This window comes from Pezoporus wallicus, unplaced genomic scaffold (genome assembly GCF_028554395.1).
Source record: "Pezoporus wallicus isolate ANWC-B61680 ecotype Strahan unplaced genomic scaffold, APGP_CSIRO_Pwel_v1 scaffold_13239, whole genome shotgun sequence".
NCBI classification, from domain to species: Eukaryota; Metazoa; Chordata; class Aves; order Psittaciformes; family Psittacidae; genus Pezoporus; species Pezoporus wallicus.
In genome coordinates, this window is record NW_026642052.1 from 7,260,910 (window position 1) to 7,277,828 (window position 16,919).

Genomic DNA, 16,919 nt, shown 5'->3' on the forward strand with positions numbered 1-16,919 from the left:
TGTAGTTCTATTTGAGCAGTTCTGGAAAATCAAAAGAGGAAATGTTGCCCCTCAGCCTAGCCCATATAAAATAAGCAACTTCTTTCCAGAATGCCCAACAAACTGAAATTTGCATTCTCTAATTATTTGTAAGAATAGAATTCAATTGATTGAACATTCACAGGAACACATGAAGAGCACAAACATAGCCAAAGCAAATTCACTGTTAAAACTCTAGTGAATAGTCACGGAAATGTTGTATGTAGTATTTGTTGCACTCAGGTAACAAACCTTTACCCAATGTGTTGGCTTTTTATGGCCCATAATTCATGCCAACACCTTCATTAAAACAGGTCTACACTTTTTAACATAACAGTGTGCATAGGTGTGGCCTTCAAAGAGTTATTACCATAGTTTACAAGTGTGCTGTTCGTAAATATAAGCAGAACTCCAGTCAGTGCAAAATGCCAAACTTCCCACAAAACATATGGTAACTTTTTTGCTCTGTAAAATGGAGACATGCACTATATAATGTATAACTGCATCACATTATGTCTGAACTTCTAATTGCTTAAAATGCTACTTCAGATCACATCAACAACATTATTACTTAATTACCCTGAGGGTTAACTGATACTCAAGTCATTAACTCTAGGTAGAAGTGATAGAGCTATTGTATTGCCCTCATCTACTACACCAAGGGTATGGTTGCAAACGTACATATAGAATCTATATGCTCACAATGTTTTTAATATCTTGGTATGGCAAAGAACAAAGGTGGAGAAATGCTGACTGAGTACCAAAAGGAAGGGGAGTCCCACCTGCAAGATACTGAACAAGGAGAAGAATTTTAATTTGCTCTAAAGGAACTAATTTGCAGCAGTTGTTTTTCTTTCTAGTCACAGTAACATTATTGAAATGCTGAATGGAGTAACATGGAAACATTTTTGCCACTTAAAATGCATACAAGAATTACGGAAGGTGGTGACACTGATCTGAAAACACAAGTTACTAACAGAATATGGGCGATGGAGACTGTTGTAGGCCTTCCTCTACTGCCCCATAACCCATCCATGAGACCTCTTAACTGCATGAAGAAAGCATACCATTTTAGGTGCAACTACAAAACTATAAAATACTACCCTGGTTGTACACCTAGCGGCAAAGCAGGTTTTATGCCTGCCTTGCCAGTCACAGGCTGGAGGATCTCTGGTCTGTAGAAAAGGAGCTGGTTATGAATGCTGGTATTACTGACTGCCTTACTGGGGTATGAATTACGCTGAGGGTGCTTCAGCTTAAAACACTAATAAACTGAAAACGTTTCACACTATTTACATTCCTGTTTTCTGGGCATTTTCCTCTCTCCCTGTGACTGCTGTATTTAAAGACTTAGAATATTTTTTTTTATAATGTGGTCATTAATATTTCAGAATCTCTTTGTAACCTGCTCTAGGACAGATGGCAGCTCTTTCTCCGATAAAATCTGGTAATGGCTGAGGCAAAACTACACAACTGGAACAAGAATCACAATAAGGTACATGAAATACCTTAAATGTGCTATGTACTGGAAGTCATCATTTTCTCAATTTGCTGCTTTAAAAATAACCAATAAAGTATGTAGTTAGAAAAAACAAACATTTGAAACTCCGAAAGAAAAGTAAAAATAGTCCCCTGCACAGGTGATGTAAGACTGCACATAACAGTGCTCAGTTGTTTTTTCCAGGTATTTAGGTTTTGAAGAATAAGCACACTGTATCTACAATTTCCTCTATTATTGGGTCTGCCTTAGTCAGTGATTTCCAAATATGACCACTTTCATACACACCTAATATTGCATTTGGCTTCTGAATACAACAGATAACGTCATCCAACCAGCCCCTGTAATTCTTCTGCATCATGAAGAATGCTCTAGTCTGCAACTAGCAGTTGTGTAAAATGGACATGATCTGGACAGATACTGAATCTGCTATACATGGCTAATTTGATGGCAAAACTCTACCCAGAGAATAGATTTTCCCCTTTCCTTTTTAAACACACACAAATGCTACAGACAGATTTGAATGTTTCTGCTCAGCTGACTAGGCTCGGCAAGCTGACTGTGGCTTAGAATCAGGAAAGATGGATAGCAGCAGCTATTGCAGATCATGTGTGATAGATAGTACAGCAATGTTCTAATATATTAGTTGCTTGGAAGGATTCAAAGACCTAACTAGTTTGCAGGTAACTAGGCAGTAGATTAAGTACATTTAGAAACATACAGAAAGTTATGGCTTTGCTGTGTCAGTCAGTTGGGAGTTTGTGATTCTGCCCTGGATGTGAATATTGATGATAGAAAGAACTCAGGCAGATGTTCTAGTTCGATACTTATATTTTGGCTGTAGCTATGAGAGTTTTTCATAAGGAAAAAAACTGCTACACACTTATGCTTCGAGCCTGTACGATGCAGGCAGGAACACCACCCTGGCCAGGAGCTTCATCATGTCTCTTTGACAATGGTGTACAAACAGCAAGGTGAGGCCAAGGCAACCCAAGTCTCACAGAGAGGACAGCCTGCTCCTGTAAAATTTATTGCCTTCGCAAAAACTCTACACAACCACAACTTGTGAGTCCTGAAGAGGTGACAGGCTTAGAAAGTCACCTATCCTAGCTCATGTTTAGTTCTGCAAATGTCTAATTTTTCCACATTGGTAATTTTTCCCTAGCCCCATAAGGCACAAAAGGGCCAGAGTTGTCTCCAGAAGCATCAGCTGTTAACATACAAAGGTTTATGGTCCATTGATGGTTCTAGTGGATTCTCACTTACTTCAGGAGTACCAAGTGTACTGTTTGGCTTAGATCACTAACTTACAGGATTTAGTTTAGAAGGGCCTGGCTGTCTGTCCACCACAATGTAACCGAAATGGAAACAGCATTCTGATCATAAAGTGCTTTCTCTCTGAAATTATAACAGTAACAAACAGAAAGAATGTACTGGGGAAAAGAGAGACACAAGCCTAGGGAGGAGATTTCAGCTAGGAGCTCGAGGAGGTTTCTTTAACTACTATTTTTGCCTAATAAATAAGACCATTGAGACCTGGCCAAGAAGCCCTGCCCTACCACAGTACTTTTTAGAGACTAATCATCAGCCACTTTGGGGCCACCTTGTCCCTGCCAGGGTCACCCCTCTAAGGCTTCAAATAGCCCAGGAGCATCTTTTGGAAAAGAGCACCCAGCAAAACTGAGGATATATGCCGGCCTGTTTACACACTACAGTGCAGGAAAGAAAGCTCTTCTTTGGAAGGAAGCAACTGAACAAAGTATCGGCACAGTTGGAATGCCTGTTTACAGCAGATACGCAACTTTTGGCGGAAAGATACAAAAAGTAAACCATTTGAAGTAAGGAGCCCAGCTAAAAATATTGCAATGAGTTTAGCAATCTACCCATACCCTTTTTCTCTAAACAAAGAAGGTGTATATACCAAAAACAAATGATTTTTTTTTTTTTTTATCTGATCTTGCAATCCTACTTCAGGCAAAACTCCAGCTTAAATAAGAGCACAGGACTGGGCCCTTGCTATGATCTCAATTTTGTTCCTTCTCACCATCCAGAGGCTTCTATTTTTGAGACTGGATGTGCATAGTAAATCTTGTTTACACCAGGGAGAGACTGAGAGTAAGGTTTTTTTAAGTGGATTTATGGTTTAAAGAATGAAAAAGAGAAAACGAAGGGTTGAAAATTTTCTTTAGAGAAAATGATCTTGTAAGCATCAGAGTGATTTGCAGACAAGATCCATTTTTACACTTTCCCACTTACTCACTCTCCCCCCTCACCAGCCCCTGCCCCAAAGGCTCCCTGTTACTTACACACACAGTTTATGTTGTATATTATAACTTGAGGGAAAATAAAAAAAGGCAGCAAGACATCCCTGATTGTAAGCTAAGGATCAGCATGGAAAGGAAATAGAGTCTTTTTTTTCTCCTCCAGCCTCATAAGAATTGTCAGTTTGTAACGATTTTAATTGAAAACAGCTGCAACTGAATTTTTAAGGGATGAAAAAAACTGTATGAAATAAAAGACAATCAGTAAAAAGAGCCTTGAATCCATTCTACCTAAAGGAGTTCAAGGGTTTTCTTTTAAAACTGACCTTTTTCATTTCAGCAAAGCACTGTTTATAAGTGCTTTTTTAAAATACTTCACTCATGTTCCTAGAATCGCTAAGTATTAGTATATTTGTGGGTGAAAGAATATTTCGTCCAAAATGCTTTCACATATAAGTTTATGTATTTTCCTCTCGTCAAAACAAACTCATTGGACAAACTCAGACTCATGTACACAATATGAGAGATCTGTTTGCGATATTAAGTTGCTATGTGAACAAATGTGATGTCACAACATAGATTTTTATGACCAATCTATTAAAAATGCATCAGAAAGAAGAAGAAAAGATTATTTCATCAGCTAGCAATGTGAGGAATTAAAATAAGAGACTTCCATTAAACTGCAGAAATCTTGTTTAGCTTTGATTTGCTTTAAATATTTGGTTGAATATAAAACACTGCATAGGCTTCCAGTTCATTTAAGAGCTTTTAAATAATCATAAGATTCTGCTTTATTTTCCTTTTAATTTTCTTCACATTTTCTTCCATCACAAAATCTCTACTTCTGTTAAATCCACTATACAGTTTAATAGGAGTTTAATATGCTTTGATTAAGCTGATTGTCTTTAAAACCAACATGCTACTAATCAAGTTCTCTAGTCACCCCTAAACCACTGCTCTCTTGGCCAGAAGAAAGTTGTGTTTTGCATAGAACAGCAATGTAAAGCATAATCTCTTGTAGTGACAGAGATACAGATGAATTTAATATATTGTGATATGCAGAAGTTCTCACAATATAGGGGACTAAATAAGCATGTGAAAGGCTTGATACATTTCTTTGATTACTGGCAATAAAGCAACACCTCAAACTTTAAACTGTCAGCAACTTCAGGTGATCTATCCACAGCGTACTGTAATGTGACTGAAAAATAATTATACACAAGATATAATCATCATTTGTTTTAAGTGTGAGCAATTTCAAATGATTAAAAATTAGAACAGAAAAGGATTTACAACATCAAAGAGTAAAAGAGGCTTTTTTAAACATCAAGTTTTACGAAAAACAGAGAAAATGTTTAAGCCAATTTACCTATGCTGCATATTGCTAGTTAGAACTTTAGAAACTGCTGATTATGCCACAACAGGATTGCTTTCTTGAAATGTTAAACTAACAGATATAAAAATATCAAGATAAACTGAACTGGAGTGAATGGCAATGAAAACCTTAAAACCACACACAGAGCAAGAAAACAGCTGCATTTTGGTTAACCAGAAAGCTAATCAACTATGATAGAAGTAAATAAGATTTATCTTTATCAGAGGTTATTAAACATTTAAATATTCATTTTCGTTCTCTAATTTCGGATTGTTGATGCATTACAAAATGGCACTAGATGTTCCTAAAGTATTGTTAAGAAAGCACTTTTTAACTTCCATTTAGAAAAATGTATTACCACATCAGATTTCTTTGAACAATATCTAAGGGAGGTAAGGTGTTTCTGCACATGAGTTCCTAACTCAGACTCCCTAATTTACTTTAGATCACATAAGAATTAGCTAGGTGGTGGACTTCTGCCAGTACTTACATCATAAAACCACCCCCTGCCTGAGTGTGATTGGAATTCTTCGCCTAAGACTGACCCTGAATGTAAAAAGGCAGTCATAGGTTCTGCCTGAGGAGCCCATAAAGTTGTAAGAAGTTTGGAGAGCAATAGTTTGCACATCTAGACCAGGCTAGAGCTGCTAATTCTTTACTTTCATGTCTTCCTAAAGAAAACACGAACAACAAAGATAGCCATGCTGCATCTAAATGACCTTTCTTTAATCAAATCTGTACTTTATCTGCTTAATACACTGAGCACATCCTTCACACTGATTATTATTCCCTTCCACCCAATGCTGACAGAAACCAGAGTGGAGGAGTGGATTTCCCAGGGAGGGTCCTCAAGCGCAGAGCCACTTTGAGGACACTTCTATCTCTCCAAACATACCATAGACCCTGGTGCTGGGAGAGCAGGAGTTGAAATGGCATTTATTGGTGGGTTCTCTAATGGTGTCTCTACCAGCCGTTGCTCTTTTTGAATCATTTCTCACCTACCTGCAAGCTCTGGAGAGCAGCTACAGGAGTTTCTACAAAGGCAGGCTCTACACATGGAGGGGAGAAAACTGATAGACATGACACACAGCTAATCTTTTCATAAGCTCTCCAAGTATCCTCTGTACAACTTAGATTATGTACATTTTGCTCTGCCTTGGAAATTCTACCACTGCAAGGGACAGGAGAGAATCTGACTCTACAAGATTATTAAGAACATTTTTATTTCATAGGAAAAGAGGAAAATCCCAAAGGCTTTCCAAAGATACATTTGGCATAAGAGCTGTAGGTTCTCATTTTTTAATGCATCCTCACTTTCTGCTGGCTCTCTCCAGAAGCTAGGTCCAGGTAGAATCTGACAGCTTGCTACCCCCAGTCTTTTGGAAAGTTTCTTTGTAATTCCTTTCCCTTTAAGCTGCTTTGCTTGTGCTTACCTACCCCCTGGGGCTCACAGAGTACAAGCAGCCTCCTTCAGAGACCAGTGCCTACATTATTCCAAAGACTGCCTGAAGAGAAACGTTCATGCAGTAAGCCCGTATCACCCACACCACAAGCACATTCCTTCCATGACATACAGGGCTCCATCAGTCTGGACTCAAAAAATCCAGAGCTAGTCATACATTCTCCAGAAACCTTCAGCTACCAATCCCAAACATGCTTGGAAGTGCATAAAATAAATGTGAAGTCTCTACTCCCAACGTGCCCCAGAAGCCAGCATGATTCTTTACAGGCTGTCCACACCTAGTCACGGCAAGTGTCCCAGGAAACTAATTCAATTTTTAGTTTTATTAAGGAAGGTGTTTTAATTGGAGGATGAATGAGCTGAGATGAAGCTGGCTAGAAATTACATTTCAACAAACAACAGTGCTTACAGCACAGAGCTCAGAAATTAGAAAACACAGAACCAGAATGTAAACACTGAGCAATCACAAGGCAAAAGTATTTTTACTCTGAGCAAATACAAGAAATGCTGGAGCATGAGGCCTTCATTAACTAAGCACTGTCTGTCAAAGTACAATGCTACTGAAACCCATAGCAGTACTAGCAAGGAAGGGTAGTAGGTTATTGCTTTTTGCCCACAACAGTTCCTGTGAATATGCATAGCAAAAACTGCAATTAAACACACTGAAGTCTGAGCACACCTCAGCAATGCAGGAGGGCGAAGTTGCTTCACAGATCCCTCAAAACTTTTTTGGTGTAACATCTGTAAAGGAGCTGCAATCAGAAACTGACCAATTACCCAAAGTACCACTTTAAAAGTGTGTAAAAAGGCTAAAATAGCACTGACAGCTTTTCAAAACAGCTGAAGGAATCAATGATACATATTTGTTCTTTTCCCTTGAAAAAGTCTATAAATTGCTTCATCAATATGTACAGGAATGCAAGGAACAGAGTTGCAAGGCGCTAACAAACAAACAGTAGCAAACAATACCCACCAAGTCCCCTCATCCTCTGAACGGCAGCAACCCTCTGCAACCAACAACTTGGGGCAAAACTGACAACCAGTTGCTGTGATTTTGGGAGCAATAAGTGTTTGAAGTTTTCAGCCAGCACGAAGTGGATTTAGCAATTATTCCACAGCAATGTTCGAAGAGGAGCAGTGGTAACCGTGTTGGAAGAGCACTTACTCCACAGCAGTTACCCAATCAGAAAGCAGGTCACATCTCGTTAGCTGGATCATATACATTAAACGTCACAGATTCTCCATGGCTTAGCTGACAATTCAGGCATGTGTGGTTTATTTTATGATAACCTCGTGTTCCCTTAAACAATCACAATACAACAAACGGATCAACCTGAGATCCTTTACCATGCTTCATGGCACAAATTTGGCAGGTATTTGCCTCTATATGAAGCCACTCACTATAAAAGATGAATACTTTTTAACAGGGCACCACTAGTAAACTACTATGAAAAACTGCAGCACTGTTTGCTGCACAAACACAGGCACATGGGCAGAAATCCAGCCTGATACAGTTCACACACTTTTCACTTCAACCAACCAAAAAGTGTGCTTCATTTAACCATGTAAATAACAAGATGCAGCCTCCACTATATTTTTTTACTTTAAGTGACAAAAGTATTTCCCCTTGCCATTCTGCATATTCTTTGTGGTGGCTGATCTGGGTTTAGAAGCCAGAGTATAATAACCACTAACACATTATACAAAGCATAATCAACAGTGACTATAGTTTACATTACTGGGTACTTTTGACAGCTATATGATAAAGTCGTGAACCGATCATCTCTCTTGCTAAAAGCAACTGCAGTCTAAATGTAAACATGGATTTCTCTTGTCGGTTGTCTTGAACATGTGTTCTTTAAGTGCAGCCCAGGAATAAGTTTCTAAAACTCTGCTCCTGTTTTCTGTTACCATTCATTTTCAATTTTAATGAGTTCACAAAGCAAATCCAGAGAAAGGTTCATCTCTCCCCCTAAACCTGCAACATCTCTGAATCAATTTTGTGCAAAAGCTCAAGCGGTACCTTGCAATATTATAGCTGCAAACAACACACTAAGGCAAAGAAATTTCCTGAGAGCAGCATTATAATCAATCCTGAAGTGCTGTACTGTAATTTCAAGATTTCAGCCTAAGCTGGTATCTCCTCAAAGAGTTGCTCTGCGTGGAAACATAATGAGGGATTACCCAATTAAACTACTAAATTAATTAGGGTTCGTGCCTGCATACACTGTACTGCCTAGTGGGACGCTTCAGCTGGAATTCGGGCTGAAACCTACCACGGTCCATGCACAGGAAAACACGGCTGGGGGACTTACCTCCGTCCGCGACTGCAGCCTCTTGTTCATTTCATATATTCGGTACTCTGGTTGCACCATGTATGGTGTGTGTCTCCTATAAAATGGGCCAAAAGGAGAAGAATAGAAAGGGTCATGTGGTGTGCTGGACATCTTGCCTGCTTGCAGCGATTCAAGCTACACAGAGTATCATCAACATCCATACAGAGCACATGGGCTGTGTGTTCTTCACAGTACAAAGTAGCGGCGCGCACACACACACACACACATCCAGGCTTCACGCACTGGCTGGGAACTGCTGTGGGAGCCGCTATAGCAGGAGGAGGGGGGGGGGGGGGGGTTGGGAGGGAAGCGCTCGGGCTCCAGACGGAGACTGGAGAGCTTCAGGCACCGCCGCTCGGCTTTAAAGCAGCAGTTGCTGGAGGGGTCATTTCCTGTCCGCGTCGCAGACTAGTTCAAAAATATAATTCTCCTCTCCGCCTGACAGGGGTCTGAGCTTTGGGGTTGATTTTTCCCAGCCAGGACCCCTCAGGAGCCTGGCAGCAGGCTCGTTAGCATATAGGTGGTTTAAAAGCTGCCTGAGCCAATCCCCCTCCGCACGGAGCTCGCTCGGGCAGTGTCGGGGCCGGGATTACCGCACAGCGCACCGACGCAGCCCGCCGCGGTCCCGCCGCCTCGCCCGCTCCCAAATCGTGCCCTCGGTGCGGCTCTGCCTCTCCGGGAGCTTGTGCCGGGCTACCGAGGCTTCGGCAGCCCTCACCGCGCTGTTGGGGGGGTGTGTGGGGTGAGTGCACCTCACATCAGCAGTCTGGGGAGACGAGAGGGCGGACGGCGGGGGAGACGGGGACGGGGAGCGGGAGCCGGCACAAAGAAACAGCCTCCGTCCTTTGCACTTCACACAATGGGGAGCTGGCAAATACTGGTAAGAGAAACCTCCGGCAAGATGTGAAAACAAAAAAGAGTCGGGTAGGAGAACGAGCCCCCCGAACAACCGCTGGCAGCCCGTTTCCGTCGGCTTGGGAGCATGTGCTCATGGACCGTCTTAAACACAACCGTGGGGCTGTAGGGTGGCGGCGGCCAGGTGGGAGCCGGTCCGTACTCCAGGACCATTGCTCCGCATACATCCTGTAGCGCTTAGGGAACCTTGCAGAGGAAATACGTCTAAAACTGGGGGGACGAGGGGCGTCCGAAGGAGGAGGGAAGGGCAAAGGGGAAGTAGTCACCCTTCGGAGGTGACGGATGAACTTTATCTGTTGAATCATACTTGCAGGAAAGTGCTGGGAGAGGAGACCACGTGAACGAAAAGACCTCTAAATCCAGAGGAAACAAAATGGGCTCATCCGCTACATGAGGAAGTGTGAGGTTTTAGAGGGGAGCCTCCAAATTACCTATACAAAAAAGCCCTTGAAACACAGGCTGTCTTTAGACACAGCTGTAAAGTATCAGGCACTATTTACAGTACTGAATAAATGTAAAAACAACAATAAACAGCGCTGAATTAATCTCATGTAAATTCATTCAAGCAAATGGAACCACTCTAGGAACAGATTTAGTTAACTAATATGATTAAGAGAATAACAATCAGCCACAGTCACAGCAGCTCTCAGCCAGGATGCCTTTTCAGGAGCACTGTGGGGTCGCCCATTTCACAGATGGGGAAACCAAGGCACACACCATTGCATTTCCTAAATTGAAGTAAGAATCCTGCAACATACTTGAGCATGATATGGCTTCATCCACTGCCAAAAAATTAATTCAAACCCAACGGAATGTAGGAATATTTTAAGGCAGATACTGAAAATCACAGTTTTCACTGGCATTTATCTAAATCTGGAAAACATTGGGTTCCCTTCTCAGGAGACCTTAGAACAATCTTCCAGTACCTAAAGGGGCCTGCAGGAAATCAAGAGAGGGGCTTTTTGCAAGAGCATGTAGGGATAGGACAAGGAGGAATGGCTTTAAACTGAAAGAGGGGAGATTTAGATGAGATCAGGAAAAAGTTCTTTCCTGTGAGGGTGGTGAGGCACTGCCACAGCTTTCCCAGAGAAGCTGTGGATGCCCCATCCCTGGAAGTGTTCAAGGCCAGGTTGGACAGGGCTTGGAGCAATGTGGTGCAGTGAAAGGTGTGCGTGCCTGTGGCAGGAGTGGTGGAACTGGATGATCTTTGAGGTCCTTTCTAACCCAAACCATTCTGCAATTCTATGATTCTATGATAAAATACAGAAATTTATCATTTCATTCTACTGACCACTGGTCTGGATCACTATCTTAGATGAACCAGTTGCTGTTTAGCTACACAATTTCTGGACATTGTTATGGAATCACAGTTTCCACAAGAAGTGACATGTTGAGCTGTTTTATAGACTTCCCACAGATTCTGTCAGTAAACACCAAAACAACAGATAATACATGGGTATTCCATTCCTATCTTTAAATGCTCCCCAGTTATGGAGAAACTCTATGTTGTCATGCCAGTACCATCACAGGAGGTGCTGAGTTCAGTAAATAGCATGTACCTTTGGCTCAGTACTGTTGCAGTGACAGTGACGGTGCTCTGCCAGCATTCACTGGCCACATGAGAAGCCTGTACCTAGGAAAAAAGCTCCCTGCGTCTTCCTGGTATTTTAAGAGATCCCAGCAAGACTACCTTAAAGCCTGAAACAAAATGACCCAAAAATTACACAGTTGCAACACTAATATACACTATTTTTGTAACTGAAGTACCACCTACTTAAATAAATGCAAAAAAAAAAAGAAAAATAATCAACCCATAATGTTACGGATTTTACTTTGTTTGCAAAGCAAATCTAAAGTATAACATATTTGCCCAAAAAACATATTTGACTGCTTTTTGTCATTTAAAATAGTGTAATTTGGCATAGCCTGAAGATTCAATCTGTTATAAGGACTTTTTGCTAGGCTAAAATTCACTGTTCCAGGAAGTTAAACATGGCAATAGCATTACTGTATTTCATTGAGGCTGGGGTGGGGTGGAAGGCAGAGGTTGCTTTAAAGTTATTTTAAAAAAGAAGGACAAACTAGGAGTACTGGAAGTGAATGATTTGCTTCCATGATTGGGAACCACAGATGCTCCTCCCCACCTCAGATAGGAGCTTCTGTGTGCAGGTCTAGTGCAAAGCAAAAATATGCAGTGAATTTTTAAGAATTCCCATTGATTAACTGGCAAATTACCACACACCTACAGCCTACTGGCAAGAATCAAGTCCCAGGGTAGGAACCTGCTAATTACAGGCTCCAGCAGCACTTCCAGTTGCCTGTTATCATCTAGACTAGTGTGATGCACAGAACAGCAAAACAGAAGGCAGAATCAAAGGCAAGGAAAGTTACTGGGATCCTGACAGTGTCATCTTGATTCCCACTTGGATTTACCACATTTAATGTTTCATGTACTCCCCCAGAGTGCCAGCTAGGGGTGAGCAGGCAGCTCTGTGCCTGGGCTGCTCCAAACCTCCACGCTACTGGCATCAAAGTACCCGAAGTGGCTCTGGGGTCAAAGGCAAATATCTGATCCAAGATTTAGGACAATCAATAAATTCCTTAATCTGGAAAGTGAGTTCAATGTGAGCAGAGGAAAAAAGAGGTAGAGGAAAACTAGAGGAAGAAACTAGTTAGTTTTCCCAGATCTGAAAATCAGAGTATGTTTGTAGCTGTTGTGTGCACGGCTATAAACAGGTGATAGAACAGCATGTGCAGAATTGCATTTACCCAGGTGTATGCACGTGCAAATGCCACTGTGCCTCAAAGCGGAGAGCCTCACTCCAGCATTCAGAGCCTGGAAAGGAGGGACTGTGATGCCACCTTTGTTATCCAGTCCTGAAACCTCTGCGTCTCAGCCAGCCCTTGCATGAATGCTGCAGGTGAACACAAAAAGAGATGGCACACCAGAGCAGAGAGGCAACAGGACACAGGCCTACGATTCCCAACTGAGGAAGGGGAGCTGGGTTGAAGTGTGCCGTCAGACCCCACCAGGTAAGACAGAGCATATTTCGTGTCCCTCTGGCCAGGCACCAACCACACAGGCCTCCGACACCCCAAAGAGGCTCAAGACATGGTGCGCTGAGCTGGCCGATGTCTGTGTGCTGGATTGCCCTCTCCTGGGCAGAAACAGAAGGTCTCACGTTAAGTCAAGGACTCCACTCTGCTCTGGAGGACAATTTCTCGTCATTTCAGGGTGAAGTGTGGAAGGGTGCAGGTCCTCTTCCTCTGCACCCACCAGTGTGAAACCCGCAGTGCCTACTAGTACCCAAGATGTGCTACAATAGAAAGACCAAAAATCTAGAGCAGAAACTTCCTCCAGGACACAATCAGGGAACGAGAAGGTATGAACCAGAGCGGTTTGTTCATCTGTCTCTGCTGTTTGTGCTGTCACAGGCGATCAGGTGCTGCCTTCTCATTGTGACTATTGAGCCCCTGGCACAAGGGTTCCACACAGCCTCCACTGGGAGGGCACACACACTGCCCACTGTCATGGCACCGAGCATCATCAACATTGCCAAAAACACCACACACAACCTAGGCATGGCCCTCGCTTTGCCAAGCTGACAGTTGAAATAGCTCTGAAGGCTGCACTATTTTTAATAACCACTTAGTAATAATAGTAATAATGCAGAGAAGAGATACAGCTGTAAATAGGTGTAATTGCTGTATTTATCCCTGGTATGCGTGGACTGTTCAGTCTCTGTCAGTAATCAGGTTTACAAGGATACATTTAAGGTGGTTTGTAGCTGTTGAAAAGACAGGGGAGACTGATTTTAGTTAGACACACAGCAGATGAAGAGCTAAAACCTAGAGGTACTTGAAATGAGATTTCTTGAGAACACTCAAGAAAACATGAATTGCTTGAAAAACTAAAAACAAAACTACCTTTTTGAACTGTCCTTTGTTTATACAAAAGCCAGATGACATTGAAGACTTATAATGGAATGACCTTAGGTAAGAGAACAAAGCTGTTTTCCTGTGAATGCTCATAAGAGACTAAATGAAATTTGTTTATTGAAAGTTGGGGTGCACAGTGAAGAAGCACCAGCATTACCCCATCATCTGTAATATATGCTCAACTGCTAAGCTTAAGCACAGGATTTTGACAGGTTTCAGGACTGAATACTGCCATTAATTTCTGCAGCTATAAAATGGAGTGTACCAGATGCTTACAATTTATAAGAAATCTAGAAGCTGTAATTTGTTTGCATTAAATATTAATATATTGAAATAAAAAACATATACCAGAAAACCCCATCTTTTCACAGACATTTGTGGACAGGAAACTAAATAAATCTGTTTAATCCATTGTTAAAAATATTTGCTGGGCTCTTATACGCTTCCAGGCTTTTTCCATGTAGGCTATGTTGGTTTTCTCAGTCATGATAATTGTCCTTTTTTGTCATTAATATGACTATTTTTACCAGAAAGGTTTTTCAGAAATCTGTAAGTGGGGCCCACAAAAACAACCGTGTTGCAGAGTTTACAATGCAGGAAGAAGGGTCTACATGTTTTAACTGCTTCAGGCTTTCTGCAAACTCAAACCTACCTTGCATAAATTACATATAATGATAATTTGGTACATATGGCAATTCTGAGAATTCTCTTCACCTATTTAGTGCTAGTGGGCTGGAGTTATAGCACTCACCAATGATGCTAGAAGTACCTCTGAATAGATGATAACACAAAAGGGATTTCAGATACTTTTCAGTTCTGCAGTGTATATAATATCTTACTATGCAGTCAAAATGGATATTAAATTTTGACTTGGAACTTCATGAATGCTGAGCTGAATGCAGTCTTGAGGAGCCTGCCCACCTCTGACCAAGCAGTCTGTCTGCTTTACCCATACAGTACATGCACAGCCCCTGCAGAAGGCAGAGCTGGGGAAGAAAACATGAGACAGACTCAAAGTGGTGCAAATCATTTCTTGGTGTTACACTGATGGGTCTTTGTCGTGGTTTAAACCCAGTCAGGTAATTCGTTCGCTCACTTCCCCCCCTTTCTTGCCCTCCCCCTGCTCTCGGAGGGACGGAGAGGAGAATCAAAAGAATGCAACTCCCACGGGTTGAGATAAGAACAGTTTAGTAACTAAGGTATAACACAAATCACTACTGCTACCACCAATGATAATAATGATAAAGGAAATAACAAGGGAACAGAATACAACACCTCACCACCCGCTGACCGATAACTCGCCCCCCAAGCCCGACCAAGCTCCGACCGATACCTCCTCCAGCCCTGCAGTCTCCCAGCCTTCCGGCTAACTCCCAGTTACATCCTGGGCATGACGTGCTGTGGTATGGAATAGCTCTTTGGTCAGTTTGGGTCAGGTGTCCTGTCTCTGCTTCCTCCCAGCTTCCCCTCCTCCCTGGCAGAGCATGAGGCTCACAAAGTCCTTGGCCAAACCAAAACATCTCTATCAGCTCTGTTCCCGAGCCGAAAGTCAAAACACTGCACTGCACCAGCTACCAAGGAGGAGAAACATGACTGCTACTGCTGAACCCAGGACAGTCTTCTAAACATAGCAAGATACAGAGTACAAACTGACCATCTCTTCAATTAAACTATGGCAAGCCAGTATTTGGTGTGTTTTAAGTGTCCTCCCCTTGTGCCTAATGCAGAGGGGATACTGGTCTGTAGGAGCACACAGCTGTGGTCTGCCTTTTCAGCTCGTAAGACTTCAAGCACTTTGCTCCTCACTGTGCTGTCAGTGTGGCACCCTGAGTGGACAGCATACATGGGAGGCCTCTATCTACCCTGCACCAGACCTTGGCACTGTAACTACGAAGTACATTGTGACCATGTCAGAAAGGATTTTTGTCAATGGATATTGCTCCATGAGGTGCAGGGAGGAGATGATGAGATCCCAAGTGTGAAATAGTCAGACCTTGACCTCTAGGGAAGTTTTGCTGGGCTGCAGTAACCTCAGGATGCCAATTGACAGAACCAGATCATCTTCCAGACTAGTAAAATGTTAAAAAATACTTTCTATACCTTGGTTTTGCTGACTCTCTGAGGACATCAGAGAGACTGCTTTCCAGAATCCAGCAGCTTCAAGAATATTTCTTTCTTGTTTTGCTTCATCTTGCTCTTGTTTCTGTGTTCACTCCGTTTCTCCCATTTTCCTTCATAACATTCATACCTGCCCATGGCCCCTTTTGAACTACAGAGTTCCTTTTGTATGAATCATTTTTAAACATCTGCCTTGGTAGCTTCCCACCCTACACATTTTTGAGGGTTTTTTTTCCTTACTCCCATCTATGCTTCTGAGGTTTGGGAAGAAAAGGAGTCACTGGAAGAAAGGGGATGATGGAAAGTGTTATTTGAAGCAACTGAGATTCTTCACCCGAAGAAGTCAACAAGTTTAGCTGAGTGTGTTTTCCCTGAAGAAAGCTTGAAGAACTGATGCTGAGGATGGTGAATCCAGAGCAGCCAAGCAGGGGAAAGAAAGGGATGAAATTCCTGTCATTTGCCTCTTGCAGCCATCTCCCTGCAGCTGAGGAAGAAAACAGCCTTCAGCGGCAGAGAAGACAGTGCTGCGGTTTATAGCACTGGCAGACAGCCAAAGGCAAAAAATGAAAAATCCAAAGCAGTGGTGGGGGAGGCAACAGGAGCAGGCTGTGGTCTGGGAGACTGACCCTCCAGTGAAAAACAAGGCATAGGGGCCTGAAGAGTCCTCCAGTGAAAAACAAGACATAGGGGCCTGAAGAGTCCGAGCCACCCCGATACATTAGTTTCCCTTACAGACAAGGGGAATGAGAATTAAAAGCTGGTGGCGGTCCCTCAGCTGTAACGTATTAACCAATGTTATTCAAAATTTCTTAAGTCTATCTCAGTCCAAAGCAAGAATCATTATAAGCACCTTCAACACAGCAAGGAATAACCAACGCCTGACTTCAACACAATCTTTAAGCAATACTTCCTCTCTTCCTCCTTGCCGTCACAAATATATGTCAGCATAGACTGCCTGTGACAGATTACACACTGGGCCTCAGAAAGAAAACAAATG

General features: G+C 42.3%; 1 protein-coding gene and 1 long non-coding RNA gene across 18 annotated transcripts in view; one reads left to right on the plus strand and one right to left on the minus strand.

The window, feature by feature from the left end:
* The window catches only part of LDB2 (LIM domain binding 2), a 402,626-nt gene that overhangs the window by 213,679 nt on the left and 172,028 nt on the right, over positions 1-16,919 (minus strand). For 8 of the 17 annotated variants that reach the window (XM_057426640.1, XM_057426642.1, XM_057426639.1 and 5 more), the window contains exons 1-2: positions 9,842-9,957; positions 8,930-9,005 (exon numbers count right to left, since the gene is read on the minus strand). In XM_057426640.1, coding sequence (XP_057282623.1) covers positions 8,930-9,005; positions 9,842-9,942 — 177 coding nt within the window. In that variant the 5' untranslated portion in view covers positions 9,943-9,957. Of the gene's footprint in view, positions 1-8,929; positions 9,302-9,841; positions 9,958-16,919 lie in introns of those variants that run through there. The other 9 variants (XM_057426645.1, XM_057426644.1, XM_057426643.1 and 6 more) reach the window with 4 other exon arrangements.
* Positions 9,405-10,396, plus strand: LOC130608610 (uncharacterized). Its single transcript, XR_008974582.1, has 2 exons — positions 9,405-9,692; positions 10,179-10,396. It is a non-coding gene; the product is annotated as an uncharacterized LOC130608610 (long non-coding RNA).